Source organism: Cetorhinus maximus, chromosome 25 (assembly GCF_964194155.1).
Source record: "Cetorhinus maximus chromosome 25, sCetMax3.hap1.1, whole genome shotgun sequence".
NCBI classification, from domain to species: Eukaryota; Metazoa; Chordata; class Chondrichthyes; order Lamniformes; family Cetorhinidae; genus Cetorhinus; species Cetorhinus maximus.
In genome coordinates this window covers 17513315-17531483 of record NC_135903.1, presented here as the reverse complement: position 1 = coordinate 17531483, position 18169 = coordinate 17513315, and the positions used below count along the sequence as shown (strand labels likewise).

The following is an 18169-nucleotide window of genomic DNA, read 5'->3' as shown; positions in this document are numbered from 1 at the left end:
GTCCACATCATAATTGCCTAAAAGCAAAAAGGCCTGAGCTAACATATTGAGGCCAGGAACATATATCCTTAAAATAGACTAAGCATTCGGATTATTTTGGAATAGGCCAATAGGGTGGCACTGTCACTCAGAGTACACAAACAACTTTGACAGAGTATGGGGACAAGTAAAGAATTTTTTCAGACTGCCCTCCATGATCTTCAGAGCAACCCCACTAGGATACCCTTGACATGCCTTGATCTCAACTCAATTGTTATTAAATCAAAAATACATGACAAGTGTTCTGTATTCTGGTTTGAGGGCAACGATCTAGATTTGAGATGTTATTTAGTATCGTTACAGGGTAAGGTACACCACTTTATTTCCATTGAGCCAAGGTAAAAACAACAGTAGATATTGGGGCTAACCCAAAGAGCATGTAGGCAATATGCTTGTCTAAATTACTCAGCCAAAAATAACAATGTATTTAATGCCCCGTCAAGAGAATGTGGTTTAGTAATATACTAGGACTGTCACCGCTGTGGAATCAATTTGCATTATGGATGGATTCTGTAGCACCATTGGCAGCACAAAAACAACTTCAGTTGGTGCATAGACAGTTTGAATTTTGTAATCACACCTTTTATCTATTTATGTCAACAATATGAAACCATAATATATCAACATCACTGCCTTTTACAAAGGAACTGTCCCTTGAGCTGATGGCAGCAGCTATGCCTAATTTACATGACAGTGCAGCTACCAAAGTGAAGATTACTTAAATGTATTGAAGGCATTAGCTTTATTCAAACTTCTCATTACATCAATTTTGGAATTTGAAAATTCCTTTAGGTAAAAATCCAGAAAAGGATTCAAGTTTTTGATCAAAGCTTTTAGTATCTTGACCCTCAGAGAATCCACAAATCCTTATTGTCCTCCTAATAATGGCAAATATTATCAAGGCAGTATATTTGGAGCAGATTTTATTTGGAATTATTTATTTTAAATAAAGATACAGAGAACCTGGAGAATAACAAAGTCTGAAGAAATATACCAAGAGTCCAATTAAATAGAAAGAGTGGAACAGGTTTGAGAAGAGAATAATCCTAGTAAAAGAGGTACCGAAAGGTATTTTTTCCTGTGATCCAGAAACCTGCACAGGTTTTTCCTTCTGCTCCCTCATCTGAGCCAGAGCAGAATATTCTCTTCTCAAACCTGTTCCACTCTTTCTATTTAATTGGACTCTTGGTATATTTCTTCAGACTTTGTTATTCTCCAGGTTCTCTGTATCTTTATTTAAAATAAATAATTCCAAATAAAATCTGCTCCAGATATACTGCCTTGATAATGTTTGTCATTATTAAAAACTCAGCAATTATTAAAAAAACTTTAGTCAGCAGGTTCTGCTAGTAGTAGGTGCTGCTGAGATATATTAAAAATCACCATACTAAGTGCAGGTGTTAGGTAACTTCAGTCACGACTACAATCATGGTAATTTGCAGTCTAGAAATTTAGTGCTGGTTTAAAGAACTGTGACAGCAAAAGTTTAATCCATGTTTAATTTTAGAACTCATGGATTTGATTTTTTCATTTGCATTCTGGAGTTCACCAAATTGTTGGGGTTTTTTTTACATTGAAAAATAGTATGTGCTACTTGAAAGATGATACAAAGGTGCCAATGAATTGTGTTTTTATAGTGCTCTGTAGCATTTGGACATTTGTTGTTTCAGCACATACTAAAGATATGCCATTCACCTGTGAAACATGTGGGAAATCTTTCAAGCGCAGTATGTCATTGAAGGTTCATTCTCTTCAACATTCAGGAGAGAAGCCTTTCAAATGTGAGGTAAGTTAATATATTAATACTGGTTTTTTTTATAACTAAAATGTTATGAACTGATACCTAATAACGTTTACGTTTATTATGGGCAGAATATTGCTGTCGGCGTGCGGGGGAGGGCCTGACACGCCAATGCTTAAAATGACGCAAGATGATGTCGGGCATGCGTCCCAACGTCATCACGCGTCATTCCGATATTTCGTTTGGCAGGCGTGCGCTGGAGGCGGCTGCGCGCCCACTGAACTGTCAACGGCCTATTAAGGCCATTAAGGAAGTAATTTAGCTTATTAACAATGCTGCCTGTCCAACCTTAAGGTTGGCGGGCAGGCGAAGAGCCTAAGCAGCCTTCGCGTTTTTCATGAAACCTCATCCATGGGCGGGATGAGGCTTCCTGAAGGTTTTATAAAATAATTAAATAAATTTTGCAAACTTCACAAACATGTCCCAGCTCATGTGACACTGCCACATGAGGTGAGATGTTTAAATAATTTTTTACTTTATTTTTAAAAAAGTTTTATTATCTACTTAATCTCCCTGAGGCAGCTCTGTGCCTCAGGGAGATTGCTGCGCTCTTTCGCCGCATGCACAAAAGAGCGCAGGCCCCAATGCTCCCTCCCCCCCCCCCCCCCCCCGCTCGCATAGGTAGCGCTAAGCGCTGCTGGTCATGCGTTACGCTGGGAGGGCCTTAATTGGTCTGCCCGCATAAAATGGCAGCGTGCAGCTGATCGCGGGCGGCAGTCGGCTCCGCACCCGCTCCCACCCAGCCCACCTGCCATAGGAAAAATTCTCCCCTATATGTTCTTTGACCTTCAGTACAAAAAAAAAATTGGTTTTGGGCATGGATTCTAAAGTCTTTGTGTTCTCTTGTGGAAATATATTACTTTCAAAATTATAAACTTGTTTACCTGATGGAACAGATTTATTGCCTGTGATGTGAAAATTCAATGTTGCGCTTTCATAATTTAATGTCTTGTTCTTCTTAATATATAAATGAGTAAATTAAATTTGTAATTTAATTTTGTAACAAAAATAACTTGGCCTGTTTAATACTAGCAGCTGAACATTAAGTGTATTCATATAATTGTTCTGTTCAAATGACAAGTCCTCATTTCTACCTTCCCAGGGAGTTAGGGAGTTGCAACTAAAGTCAGAAATGTGCGGTATGAATTTTGCAGGTACACGTGCTAAGCCAGTGAGAACCCTGTAGAAATTAAAGTTAAGAATGTATTAGGAGCTTCATGATTTATTTAAAGGTAATATGTAAAACTTCATGATGTAGTGAGATAATTTAATAATTTATGCTCTATTATTGTTTAAAATCTGATCAATATCATGTTTAATAATCCAAAGGAAACCATATGGATCACTGATTGTAGTGTGTTGCCTGCAGCACAGTCAAATTAAAAGAGAAATACCCAACCCTAACTAAAATGGTTATTAATCTGGCTGGATATTCTGTGTTGTGTCTAGTTTTTAGTCATGTACTCATACTATGATCTATTAGGTATCAAACAACTTAGAAGAATTAAATAGGCTGTGTGTATATTAGCATGACTGAACTGGATACTAAAAATTGATCCCAGAATGCAACTAGATATTGTGCTTAATTTCACTGGAATCAATTTTCTGAGTAAGGCCTTTGCAGGATTACAGCTGAACTGTAAAATGAGAAATTGTGTTGTCTGAGCATCTTGAACTGCTTCTCTCCCGCAATACCAGTTCACTGCTGGATTGCTGATCTGTTGCTGCTCTTGGACCCGGTGCTAACACAAAGTAATGGTGAGCTAATTGAGACTGCTTCCTTTACTCAATCGAACAACAAAAAAGCTAAGGTTAATGTGCTAATGGCAAACTATTTTGTTCATTAAAGATGCATAAATAGATAACTAAAACAAGTGTTTGTCTTTAAAATTTACTAAAAGGTTTGTAAATTGCAACAAGTGGTAATTTACATGAAGCTGAGTTTCCTTAAAAAATTATTTTGTGATTTTCTAAATTGTACACTCTTTACATCAGAAAGTTATCATTTTTGAAGGGGCCGTTAAAACTCAAATAATTTATCAATTATACAGTGCAAAATAATTTAATTATTAATTTAATTAAGGAAGATTACTCCTTTCATTTCAGAACTGTGATGAACGATTTCAGTACAAGTACCAACTTCGCTCTCACATGAGTATTCATATTGGCCATAAACAGTTCATGTGCCAGTGGTGTGGCAAGGACTTCAACATGAAACAGTATTTTGATGAGCATATGAAAACTCACACCGGTAAGAACATGGTTCTGTGACTAGATTTTTAATTCTAACCAAAATTAATCTTTCACTGTGCGCTTACTGAAATTTGCAATAGATAACACGAACATTAAGTGAATTTTTCATAGGCAAGCCAGTGTCTCTTAAACATAACCACCTTGGTAAACTGACACCTGATTCATGTCATGAAATAGAATACAATTTTGTTTCTATTGTATATATTCTGGCGAATGTCATCTCTCATACTGTCGGTATGTTCTAACTTTATCTTTCGGTTTCGTTTGCGAGTTAAAATTCTATGCATTTGGACACAAGTAGAACGTGCTGATGCACTGTGACCAAAAATGCATTGCAAACAAAATAAATTGATATCCTTTTTCGATAGAGAAATTTAAACCCGGTTCTATAGCTGTATTTTTTGCTTAAGGAGTTCTGCTCTTCTTGGGGCAAGAAAATATATTGGTGCAAACTGGATTTTATTTTAAAATGTGCTAAAACCATGTGCCAGTAAAAAACAATCTTAGAGAGATCAGTGAGCAGTCAGAGAAAATAAATGGATACTGAATAGTTCATTTTCCATCTTGACAGGTTGCAAAATATTTTTGATTCAAACTGGGTAGCCTCTGATAAAAAGATTCTCTGTAAATTGGTTAAGGAGGGCACTGGAACGTATTAAAGTGCATGCACCAGTTAATTTCACCTTGCAGCACATCAAGGATAATCATGGTTTCCTGGAACCTAATTTGATTTGCCTCCTCGGATCTCAGGGTATTTTCTTAGAAATTTTCCTGAAGTTGGCCTTTTTTTTTTAATATATGATTCCCCCAAGAGCTGGCATCACTATCAGTGGCCGGAGTCATACCTAGCTCATCCAGGATATATTTGAAATTCCTTGATTGGTTTGGAGTTGGTGAATCTTAAGGTTACGAGTAGGAGAGGCACTTTGAATTCAGGTGTTGGTGTGAGGTATTTTTTAAGTGGTGAGACTGCAATAATAGCTGTATCCATGGCTAAAACATTTTTGGAAGTAGAAGATATAACTGAATGGGTTACAAGAAGTATCTAAGGGTAAGTTAACAGAGTTGGCAGATAAGTTGCAGTTGAGGTTACCTGTAGGGGCAAAGAAAGCAGACATAGTTGAAGTGATAGCACAGCATTTAAAGTTGGAAGTGATACCTGACACTAGTGAGTCACATTTGGAGGTAGTGAGACTTCAGTTAGAAATGAAGAGGCTTCAATTTGAACAAGCAAAGGAAATGAAAAAAACTGGAACTAGAGGCAGCAGAAAAAGGAAAGAGAAAGAGCATTCCAAAGGGAACTGGCGGAAAGGCAGGAGAGAAAAAAAAGACAAGAAAGGGAATTTGAGATGGTGAAGTTAGAAAAGGAAGAGAGAATGAAAGAAAGAGGCAGAGAGTACCGGCTTAAAAAGCTGGACTTTACAAAGGAGACATCAGATGCTGAGGAAAGTCCTGATGATGAGAAAGCCTTTTACCCAAAACCTAGTGGGGAGATGTTTAAATTTGAGCAAGCTCTTCCAAAGTTTGAGGAAAGAGATGTGGAGGCGTTCTTTATTTCATTTGAGAAGATAGCTAAACAGATGAAATGGCCACAAGAAAACTGGACATTGTTGTTACAATCTAGGTTGGTGGGTAGAGCACATGATGTTTATGCTTCGCTGTCAGAAGAAATGTCGGTTGACTACAATGTGGTTTAAAAAAAGGCTATTTTGAGTGCAGATGAGTTGGTTCCTGAGGCATACAGGCAGAAATTTAGGAATATGAGAAAACACCCTGGGCAAACTTATATTGAGTTTGAGAGAGTAAAACAAAATAATTTTGACCAGTGAATATGGGCATTAAAATAGAGATGACATATACAGACCTTAGAGAAGTAATTCTTTTGGAAGAATTTAAAGATTCAATTCCTTCAATATTAAGAACTGATGTGGAGGAACAGAAGGTTAAAACGGTAAGACAGGCAGCAGAGATAGCTGATATAGTTCATAGACCTAAACCTTTTTTTCATCACCCTTTAAATCAGAGAAGGATGAAAGTGGGAAGGTGAAAGGAAGGCGGGTAGCCAGGGAGGAGAAGGAGTAGGTGGAAATTCCCAGGAAGTTTTTTCTCAGACTAAAAGGGAAGGTGCTAAGGGTAGAAGTTGAGGTGTTTTCATTGGACGCACGAAGTACTGCGGGTTCTGAGATTCAGGCATAGGAAAAAGCAGTGGTTTGTGTGCAGGTAAAACAGGAAGAATCAGTGATAGGTAAAGAAGTGGGAATGTGTTCACAATTTACCCAAAGGAGTTCTGAGGAGCAGGTTGCAGAAATGTTTAAAGATTTTGTATGTGAAGGGGAAGTCTTTCCATGTGTACAGAGTGGAGTATCACAGAATCACAGTGCAAAAGAGGCCCTTCGACCCATCGAGTCTGTACCGACACGTGAGAAACACCTGACCTACCTACCTAATCCCATTTACCAGCACTTGGCCCATAGCCTTGAATGTTATGACGTGCCAAGTGCTTATCCAGGTACTTTTTAAAGGATGTGAGGCAACCCGCCTCCACCACCCTCCCAGGCAGCGCATTCCAGACTGTCACCACCCTCTGGGTAAAAAAGTTTTTCATCACATCCCCCTAAACCTCCTGCCCCTCACCTTGAACTTATGCCCCCTTGTGACTGACCCTTCAATTAAGGGGAACAGCTGCTCCCTATCCACCCTGTCCATGCCCCTCATAATCTTGTACACCTCGATCAGGTCACCCCTCAGTGTTCTCTGCTCCAACGAAAACAACCCAAGTCTATCCAACCTCTCTTCACAACTTAAAGGTTTCATCCCAGGCAACATCCTGGTGAATCTCCTCTGCACCCCCTCCAGTGTAATCACATCCTTCCTATAATGTGGCGACCAGAACTGCACACAGTACTCCAGCTGTGAGCCTCACCAAGGTTCTATACAACTCCAACATGACCTCCCTACTTTTGTAATCTATGCCTCGATTGATAAAGGCAAGTGTCCCATATGCCTTTTTCACCACCCCACTAACATGCCCCTCCACCTTCAGAGATCTATGGACACACGCCAAGGTCCCTTTGTTCCTCAGAAGTAGTAGGTAAAGATATTAAAATTTTAAGGGACACAGGGGTTAGTCAATCCTCAATGTTGTGGGATAGTGATATTTGTTGTTCAGAGGGAGTATTGCAGGAACAGGTGATAATAAGCGGAGTTCATGGAGATGCTAAACCTATTCCATTGTGGAAGGTAAATTTAAAGAGTAAGTGGAAAACAAGTGAGGTGATTGTTGGAGTAGTGGAAAAACTGCCCACTGCAAGGGTTCAGTTTATTTTAGGTAATGATATAGCTGGGTCACATATGTGGGTGATGCCTATAGTAGTTGAGCAGCCTGTAGAGGTGTTTCCAACAGAAGTGTTGCAGAAAGAGCATCCTGGATTGTTTCCAGTTTGTGTAGCAATAAGGTCACAAGCTCACAGGATGAAATAGGAAGAACAGGAAGTTAAAAGACAGGGAGAAAGTGTGGAAGTTCAATTAGTTGACACTGTTTTGATAAGATTGTTCTGGAAGAAAGAATGGAGGATAATGCAGCTGCGGTGTTTAGCTCAAGGCAGTTGGTAGAGTTACAGAAAAAGGATACGCAAATAGGACAGTTATACCGGATAGCTTACTCAGAAACAGAGGCAGAATGTTATTACCTTAAGGGTAGTGTTTTAATGAGAAAGTGGTGGCCGTATCATGTTTCAACAGATGAAAACTGGAGGGAAGTACATCAGATTGTTATACCATTTGGATATAGAAATGAGATCCTGATTCTAGCTCATGAAATTCCAATGGGGGGACACTTAGGAATTAGAAAGGCACAGGCAAAAATACAAAAACATTTTTATTGGCCTGGATTGCATAGAGATGTTGTCAAATTCTGTAGAACATGTCACACATGTCAGGCAATAGAGAAACCACAAGCAGTGATTAAGCCGGCGCCTTTAATTCCAATTCAAGCATTTGAAGATCCTTTTACTAGGGTCATGATTTATTGTGTAGGACCCCTCCCTAAGACTAACAGTGGAATTCAGTACTTACTGACAATAGTAGATGTGCCTGCAAGCTTCCCTGAAGCGATGCCTTTGAGAAAAATTACAACAAAGAAAATTGTGGAAGAGTTAACTAAATTGGTTTACCAAAAGATATGGTTTACCAAAAGAAATACAATCAGATCAGGGTTCAAATTTCATGTCACAGCTGTTTGAGGAAGTAATGAACAGTTTGGGGATATAACAGTTTAAATCAACAGCTTACCATCCTGAATCACAAGGGGCTTTGGAAAGATGGCATCAAACTTTAAAAACTATGATGAGGGCGTATTGTCAGGATTATCCACAGGATTGGGATAGGGGAATTTCATTCTCGTTATTTGCTATTAGGGATGTTCCTAATACATCGACTGGATTTAGCCCTTTCGAATTAGTCTTTGTTCATGAGGTAAAGGGACTACTGAAATTGATTCATGAGAAATTGGTGGGTCAAAGTTCAGAAACTACTCTCCTGGATTATGTATCAAGCTTCAGAGAAAGATTGGACAAAGCATGTGAGTTAGCTAGGGAACATTTAAAGATATCACAGCAAGTGATGAAAGTGAAGGCAGACGGGAAAGCTACAGCTCATAGTTTTGTTGCTGGGGGAAAAGTGTTAATTTTGTTACCAGTGCTGGATGACTTGTTAAAAGGCAAGGTTTAGTGGGCCTTACAGGATTGAAAAGAAACTGAGTGAAGTAAATTATTTCATAAATACTCCAGATAGAAGGAAGAAGCAGAGGGTGTGTCATGTAAATATGCTTAAAAAGTACTTTAACAGGGAAGAGGACCAAAAGGAGGTATTAGTGGCGGTAGATAAGGAGAAAGAGGTAGAAATAAAGGATTCTGAAATTGATTTCCCTCTAATAAAATTGGATAATCAGGGGCTACTTGAAAATTTAAATGTGATATTGAGTTACCATCCAGACAAATGTCAAAGTGATTTGGAGGAGCTATTGCAGTCACACAGTGATTTGTGGGAATAAGCTGGGGAGGACAAATTTAGATATACATGATGTGTGTGTAGAAGTTTCATCTTCGATAAGGCAACATCATTATAGATTAAATACGGCAAAGTTATCACAAGTACAAAAAGAAATTGAATCCATGCTTCAAAATTACATCATTGAGTCTAGTTGCAGTAACTGGAGTTTGCCTGTTGTGATGGTACTGAAATGGGATGGAACACAAAGACTGTGTGTGGACTATCGAAAGGTGAATGCAGTGACAAAAGCGGATTCATATGGTATACCATGGTTGGAAGATTGCATTGAGAAAGTGGGACAATCAAAATTTATCACAAAGATTGACTTACTGAAAAGAGATTGGCAAGGACCATTTTCGGAGAGAGCATTTGTGATGTCAAATAGACTATATCAGTTTAAAGTCATGCCATTTGGTATGAAAAATGTAACTGCAACATTTCAAAGACTGACAAACAAAGTAATTGCAGGACTGAGCAATTGTGCTATTTATATTGACGACTTGATAGTTTTCATCAAACATGGAGGAGCATTTACAACATCTGGAAGAATTATTCAGTTGACTACAAGGAGCTAATTCGGTGCTGAACTTGGCTAAAACTAAATTTGCAAAAGTGCAAGTTACATATCTACATACCATTGGACATGGTAAGGTGGCTCCAAGAGATGTGAAAATCAAGGCTATCATGGATTTCCCCGTACCTACAACAAAATGAGAAGTTTTGAGATTTCTGGGCATGAGTGGGTTTTACAGGAAATCTATACCAAAGTTTAGCAGTCTGGTTGCTCCATTGACTGAACTATTAAAAAAAAACCAAGAAGTTTCAATGGACACAGGTGTGTCAGAAGGCATTTGACAGTTTGAAAACTGTATTGACTATGACACCAGTTTTGGCAGTACCCAATTATGCCAAGCAATTTAAGTTGGCTGTTGACGCGAGTGATATAGGCATTGGGGCCGTACTGTTACAAGAAGATGAAACTAGAAGTCAGAAACCGATAGGGTATTTTTCACAGCAGTTGAATGTACAGCAGAGAAGATATTCAACGATGGAAAAGGAGACTCTGGGTCTGGTGTTAGCATTGCAGCATTTTGAGATTTACGTTGCAAGCAATGCGTCAGAAGCAATTGTTTATATAGACCACAATCCTTTAAAGTTTCTGGACAAATTTCGAGACAGAAGTGCAAGACTATGCAGATGGAGTTTATTACTGCAACCATGTAATCTTAATGTTAATGCGTGCATCTGGTAATGTAATAGTGTGAGGATATAGATAAATGTAGGAGGTAGTGTAAGATGGGGGTAAGAAAATGAAGCCGTCTTTTTAAATTATGATGGTTCATTTTCCCATAAGGAGGGGAGTGTCATCAAAATATAATTCTCATAATATTATGGTGATTTATTATAAAAGTAGGCTAATAGTGGGGTTTGGATGGTTTCTGTGTGTGTGGGATTTAATTGAATTGGAGACAGCTGGACTGGAGGCTTTGAGTCATCAAAAAGAAACTAGGTTTGAAATACTAAATACATAAGCATGGCTGAAGTTTTAGAATGTGAGGTGTAAGGAAAATTTGCATTTTTAGATAAACCGGAGTAGTTTGAATTTCAAAGAGATGGTAAGATGTTACACCTAGCCAGAAGAAGCTAAGCCAAACTGTGTGTTTCTTTTTCCCAAAGATTATTGATAATATGAGCACTATGAAAAGATTTATACTATGAGAAAGATAAAGCTCCAAAGACATACCAGAACAATGGAATTTACATTAAAAGGGGGAAACCATGTATAAAGGAGTATGAGGCTATGTCTCAAGGAGGAGAAGGAATTCTAAGATCTAACAAGTGTGAAAAGCCTCCAGCCTCTGCATCAAGTCGCTGTTTAGAGGAACCAAAGCTGAGAAAACTCACTTTGAATTCTCCTATCCAGGGTATTGTGTTGCTTTGCCTGGATCTGTTTAAATCTATTTGTTTTTTTACTGTTGCCTTAATGGAGGTGTAACTGGGAGCCAGATCAGTTAGGGATTTTAGGAGTTATTATAGTAGTAATTTGTAGACCTATGTATGTGCTTGAAATCTTTTCTTTTGTTAATAAATGTTTAGTTTAGTTTTCTAAAAAACTCTGAAGTCGTGGTATTCTTACTACTTCTGAATTCAGGGCACGCACCTCGAAATAAAATACAAATTGCATAACAGTTGTGACCACGTGATCAGGTTTCCCTCGTGGATTTGATCCGTCTGGCACACATCATCTATCACATCATAACAGAATATGGTTGTGGATTTTGGAAGTCAATCATCTCAGTCCCAGGACATCACTGCAGGTGTTCCCCAGGGTGGTGTCCTTGGCCCACAATCTTCAGCTGCTTCATCCTTCCCTCCATCACAAGGTCAGAAGTGGGGATGTTCGCTGATGATTATGCAATCATAAAGCCATCTCCTGAGAATGAGATGATTGACCTCCAAACAACACAACCATCCCACTTTGTGCTAGGCATGACTCCAATCAGTGTAGAGTTTGCCCCCGAATCCCATTGACTTCAGTTTTGATAGGGCTCCTTGATGCCACACTGAGTCAAATGTTGCCTTGTCAAGGGCAATCATTGACCTCACCTCCAGAATTCAACTCTTTTGTCCATATGTGGACCAAAGCTGCAATGTGGTCAGGAGCTGAGTGAACCCAAAACTGAATGTCAGTGAGCAGGTTATTGCTAAGTAAGTGCCGCTCAATCGCGCTGTTGACGACACCTTCCGTCACTTTACTGATAATCAAGAGTAGACTGATGGGCAGTAATTGGCCCGATTGGATTTGTCATGCTTTTTGTTGACAGGAGATGCTGGAGCAATTTTTTACATTATTGGGTAAATGCCAGTGTTGTGGTTGTACTGGAACAGCTTGACTAAGGCTGCAGCTGGTTCTGGAGCACAAGTCTTCAGTACTATTGTTGGAATGTTATCAGGCCCATAGCCTTTTCAGTATCCAGTGCCTTCAGCCATTTCTTGATATCACAGAGGAGAATCGAATTGGCTGAAGACTGACATTTGTGATGCTGGGGATCTCGGATGAAGACCGGAATGAATCATCCACCCTGTTCTTCTCGCTGACAATGGTTGCAAATGCTTCAGCCTTTTTTTTTTGCACTGATGTGCTGGTCTCGCCTATCATTGAGGATGGGGATATTTGTGGAGCCTCCTCCCCTGTTGGTTGTTTAATTGCCCACCACCATTCATGACTGGATGTGGCAGGGCTGCAAAGCTTAGATCTGAACCGTTGGTTGTGGAATCGCTTAGCTCTATCTATCACATGCTGCCTCCACTGCATGGCATGCAAGTAGTCCTGTATTGTAGCGTCACCAGGTTGACACCTCATTTTTAGGTATGTCTGGTGCTACTCCTGGCATGCCTTCCTTCATTCTTCATTGAACAAGGGTTGATCCCCCCCCAGCTTGATTGTAATGGTAGAGTGGGGGATGTGCCAGGCCATGAGGTTACAGATTATGGTCAAATTCAATTCTGCTGCAGAATTTATGGTCAAAAGCCTGCTTCTGTGGATAAATTCAAGTTACAATAAGCTTAAAGATGCTATTGCATTCCATTAGGAGAAAGCAAAGACATTTTGTAATAACCAGAGTTGTGAACAGAATCAAATTTAGACTAGGGTGTAACCTGAATTATTTTGGGAATTCCTTTTAATCTTATTTTTTAAAAAGTCAATTAAGATAAAACTTTGCTCATGTAGAGATGGAAAAATGTTGACTAAACGCCTACACTGCTACTCATCTGTATTTCACTTTCATAGTAGATGAAAGGCAAGTAATTTTTTTTTTTGGCCAGGGTCTCAATAGCGAAGTAGCAAGCTGGGAATGATAGCATAGTGTTTCATGCCTTTCCAGCCTCTGTTAACCTAATGACAATTATTTGCCTATTTTTCCAGATATTATAATGAAGGTGCCCAGTCCCTTAAAAAATAACGTTGGGTTTATTGCAGATTATATTTGCAGGTTAATCTCCCTTGGGAGGGGAAAGAGTAGTCAACACTAGTTCCTGGTGATGCAAAGCTAAACAATGTCTGTCACAACAGCCATTGCAAATTAGGTTTTCAATTTGAGAAATATCATATGTTGCAATCTTCAAAACCATATTGTATAGAATCCTGACGTCATTATAAGCTACAAAAAGTAGAGGAAATAAAATTATAAATTCAAGACAACATAGTATATGCCCTACAAAATGTTTCTATCCAGGTAGGTAAACATCACATGCTTATCTGTTGCAATATTTGTTCTGCTGTGACAAGTATTGCTTGTATTAAGAGGATTCTGTTAGGTCCGCTGATGTTTCACTGTTATAATTTGCTACTGTAATCCCCATAAAGCCTTATATCCATTGAAGTGAATGTCGCCTTGTTATTATTTGGGAAACAGTACACTGTACAGATTTTAAAAGATACTTTAGTAAGTCAAAAATTAATTGTAAATTGTCTATTTATATGTTGCTTATTTTTGTAAAATCTATATTTATTTTTCCAGGGGAAAAGCCATTTATCTGTGAAATCTGTGGCAAAAGTTTCACAAGCCGACCAAACATGAAGCGCCATCGCAGAACTCACACTGGGGAGAAACCATATCCCTGTGATGTTTGTGGTCAACGATTCCGGTTCTCCAACATGTTGAAAGCCCACAAGGAGAAGTGTTTCCGGGTCACCAGCCCCGTCAACTTCCCACCTACTACCACCACTGTCTCTTTTGCCACCACACCCACATCCCCACCTCCACCAGTCACCATAAGCTCTCTCAGCTCACTTCCTCCTCGACCAATGCCACACCCACTTTCCCATCTACATCTTCACCCCCATCATCATACGCTATCAATTCCAACTATTGCACGCCTTCCACCACCACCGGCCCTTTTCAATGCTGAAGCAGTGAACCATAGATGCCAAAATGAGAGCACCTTCCTGCACCATATTTCTGAAAAAAACACTGCAGCAAGTGGAAGCCACCATCACTGAAACTTGGATATTTGAATTTTACTTTAAGTTGTGCCGAATGTTTAGTGATACTCCTATTAACTGTGCACTAAGCAGCAAAACAAAGACCGAGCAATCATGGTGAACTACAAATATTATTTTACTAAACTTCAGTGTACTTATTGCGGTTGTAGAACTAGCAAAATAATTTTTATCTAATCTATTGTGTAAGACAACTAAGCTGTGTGTACAGTGAACTAAGGTTTTATCATTTTTAAGGAATTCAGATGTATCCAGTTTTGTCATTTCATATCTGTTGATAAGATATGCTTTTTTATATTGGACTATTCCTTTTGCATTAAGAAAGTATGCTTATTTCTATTGCATTGATAAAATATTCTGGGAAAATTTAATGTACTAAATTAAATAATTTCATTTTTATTGTGAGACATAAGAGCATTACATATTATCACTGTGCTACAAGGATTTTTCTGAAGCTAATAGTTAAGACTAGATCATGTTCTAGCCTAACCTGTCCATATGAAGCATTATGAAGTCCTGTTAATACAAATGTCTTTCACTTAACTAAAAAAAAGTTTTTAAATGTCTGTGTAGCATATTTAGAAATAATTCTAAGATATAAATGTATGTCATTAAACGTTGTAATAATTATATTTTTGTTCTTGTAGCTGTTACATACATAAAGCTCAGTTTTACAAATATTGAGCACATTTATTCCAAGAAGTCTCAGTGGAGAAGATGTAATATTTTGCATATAAGCCCCAATTTTAAAAATAGGTACTACTGCAGATGACCTGTGGCATATATCTGTTCATTCTTCATTATTGGCATCCTCTGTAATTCAAGGGTACAGAGTTTCTTGCAAAGCAAATTGTAAAAAAGATGTAAATGACGCATTTTAATGTCACTGATATCATAGCAGAGCTACTTTTATTTCATATATGCACACCTTGTTCCCATTACAAGGACCCAAATTTGTGTTTCTCAGATCTACAAAAAAATCTTATTTATGGATTAGTTTTAGTAGTTTTTGTTTAAGAGAAAATGCAGACAAGGCTACCAGTTTTAAACATTGTATAAAATATGTTAACTTCTCAATTTTGGACATCCATGATTTTCCAATAGTGGATGTGTAAGCTGGCCTAGATTTTAGATTTTATTTTGGTAGAATTTATTTTGCCTGCTTAACTTGACCAGTTTTAGAGGCTTTTACAACACATGTATTCTGCAATAGGCTAACAAAGTTAAGTTTCCATTTTGTACTAACACATTATCTAAAAAACGATTTAAACACCTGCTGCCAAATTATAATTTCAGTACACTAATCACTAGTATTGTAAAGTAGCAACTGACCAGCAACAGATGATTATTGGAGGAATAATTAATAATCATGTAGTTAATAAGTTTTGGATTCTATTTATTTCTGTTTTTCTACTAATGTTTGAACATGCTGTGTCTGTGGGAAGCAATTGCATTATTCCATCTGGGACCCTATTAAAACAAACTCAACTTGATTAGTCTGGTAAAGTGCCCATAATGAATGAGGAGTCTGTCCAGTTTAAGATAAAGAATACATCTGAAATAATCCATTCTCTTATGTTTAAGGTAATGTGTACAAATGGCCAGATCCAGTTAAATTAACCCTTACAACATTATTGATCAATTGGTTATTAACAACTTTGGATCAACTTGTGGAGCAATGCCAGAATTAGGTATAAAAGAGGGTTTTGGGAATCATCTTGCTTGTGTACACCAAGTGAAAGGGAAACTGGTTGCGTTGTTTGTTCTCGGGGGCAGAGTTAGAATTCCAGTCACCTTGAGGACTGTATAGTGCCGTATATTAGTGAAGCACTGTTCCTGGGGGAAGAGGCAAAATTCCTGTCAGCGCAGAAACCGCATCGTACTGTGTGCTTTCGGGGGCAGAGGCAGAATTCCTATCGGCACAAAGATCGTGAAGTCATGAAACCTATTGTATATTCTTAATCAGTATATTTTCATTATTTTTCTCTCTTATTCAATAAACTTTGATATTCTAATATCATTTAATATCATTATATTAAAAAGCATACAATTGCACTTAGATGGGTAGCAGATCAGAAAATTGAGCAGACTATAAAAATCAGCAAAGGATGACCAAAAGATTGATAAGGAAGGAAAAATTAGAGTACAAGAGAAAGCTAGCTAGAAATATAAAGGCAGATAGCAAGAGTTTCTATAGATTTTTTTTAAGAGTTAACAAAGTTTGCATTGGTCCTATAGAAAGTGAGTCTGGAGAATTAATAATGGAAAATAAGGAGGTGACAGATAAATAGAACAGATATTTTACATCGGTCTTCACTATTGAAGATACAAGTAACATCCCAGAAATAGCTGTAAATCAGGAAATGGAAGGGAGGGAAGAACTCTGGAAAATTACAATCACCAGAGAAGTGGTACTGAGCAAATTGTTGGGGCTGCAGGCTGACAAGTCCCCAGGTCCGGATGGACTTCATCCTAACTTCTTAAAAGAAGTTGCTAGTGAGACAGTTGATGCGTTGGTTTTAATTTTCCAAAATTTACTAGATTCGGAGAAGATTCCATTAGATTGGAAAATAGTGAATGTAACTCCTTTATTCCAAAAGGGAGGGAGACAGAAAGCAGGAAAATACAGGCCAGTTAGCTTAACATCTATTATAGGAAAAATGTTAGAAGCTATTATTAAAGATGTCATAGCAGGGCACTTGGAAAAATTCAGGGTAATCAGGCAGAGTCAACATGGTTTTGTGAAGGGGAAATTGTGCTTAAACAATTTATTGAAATTCTTTGAAGATGTGGATAAATGGGAACAGGTACTATATTTAGATTTCCCGAAGGCATTTGATTAGGTGCCACATCAAATGTTATTGTGAAAAATAAAAGCTCATGGACCAGGATTTTCCAGTCATCAGGCGGGCTCGGCGGGCGGGCCTGGGAGCGGTCAGGAAGCCAACCACCGCCCACGATCAGATCCCGACTGCAATTTCACGCTGGCTGGCCAATTAATGACCAGACAGCATGAATCACGCAATGCAGCGCCCAGCCTGCCGGGTGCAAGGGGTAGAGAAGGGCGAGTGTGAACAGTAAAAGCCCGGTGAGGCACAAAGCTGCCTTAGGGAGCTGAAGATTTTTATAATAAAAAATAAAGATGCGTGCAGGGACATGTTAAATATGAACGTTAAAAGGTTTATTTTTAATCACTGGCCAAAACCTCATCTCACCCATGGATGATGTTTAGCCAAAAATGCAAAGGCCGCTTGGCCTTTTCGTCCGCCCGCCAGCCAAGTGGTTAGACAGGCAGCAAAAAATTCTAGTCAATTAATTGATTAAGGGCCTTAATAGGCCACTTAATTGTTGGCGGGCCACTGCTGACTCCTGCACGCGCCTGCCGAGCGAAATATCGTGCGAGTGTGTGATGGCGTAGGGATGCTCGCCCCACGAGAGAAAAATTCTGCCCATGGTAAAGGGGTAACATACTGGAATGGATCGAAGATTGGCTGGCTAGCAGGAAACGAAGGGTGGGCATAAATGGGTCTTTCTCTGGCTGGCAAGATGCAATGAGTGGTATGTCACAGAATCAGTGCTGGGCCCTCAACTTTTTACAATTTACATAAATGACGGATGAAGGGACTGATGGTATGGTTGCTAAATTTGCTGATGGCACAAAGATAGATATGATAGTAAGATGTGAAGAGGACACAAAGGAATATAGATGGATTAAGTGAGTGGGCAAAGACCTGGCAGATAGAGTATAATGTGGGAAAGTGTGAAATTGTCCATTTTGGCAGGAAAAATAAAAAAGCATGCTATCTAAATTGTGAGAGATTGCAGAATGCTGAGATGCAGAGGGTTCTAGGTATCCTAGTGTATGAATTGCAAAAGGCTAGCATGTAGCTACAGCAAGTAAATAGGAGAGCTAATAGAATGTTATCACTTATTGCAAGGGCAATTGAATACAAATGTAGGGAGACCATGCTTCAGTTATACAGGGCATTGGGGAGACCACACCTGGAGTACTGTGTACAGTA

The 18169-nt window shown here is 38.7% G+C and overlaps 1 protein-coding gene across 9 annotated transcripts in view; it reads left to right on the top strand.

Annotated features, from left to right (window-relative positions):
- The window catches only part of LOC144667943 (zinc finger protein 652-like), a 102046-nt gene extending 87221 nt beyond the window's left edge, over window positions 1-14825 (top strand). For all 9 annotated transcript variants that reach the window (XM_078529574.1, XM_078529571.1, XM_078529576.1 and 6 more), the window contains 3 exons: window positions 1710-1825; window positions 3947-4091; window positions 13666-14825. In XM_078529574.1, coding sequence (XP_078385700.1) covers window positions 1710-1825; window positions 3947-4091; window positions 13666-14147 — 743 coding nt within the window. In that variant the 3' untranslated portion in view covers window positions 14148-14825. The remainder of the gene's footprint in view (window positions 1-1709; window positions 1826-3946; window positions 4092-13665) is intronic.
- Window positions 14826-18169: the final 3344 nt, after the last annotated feature.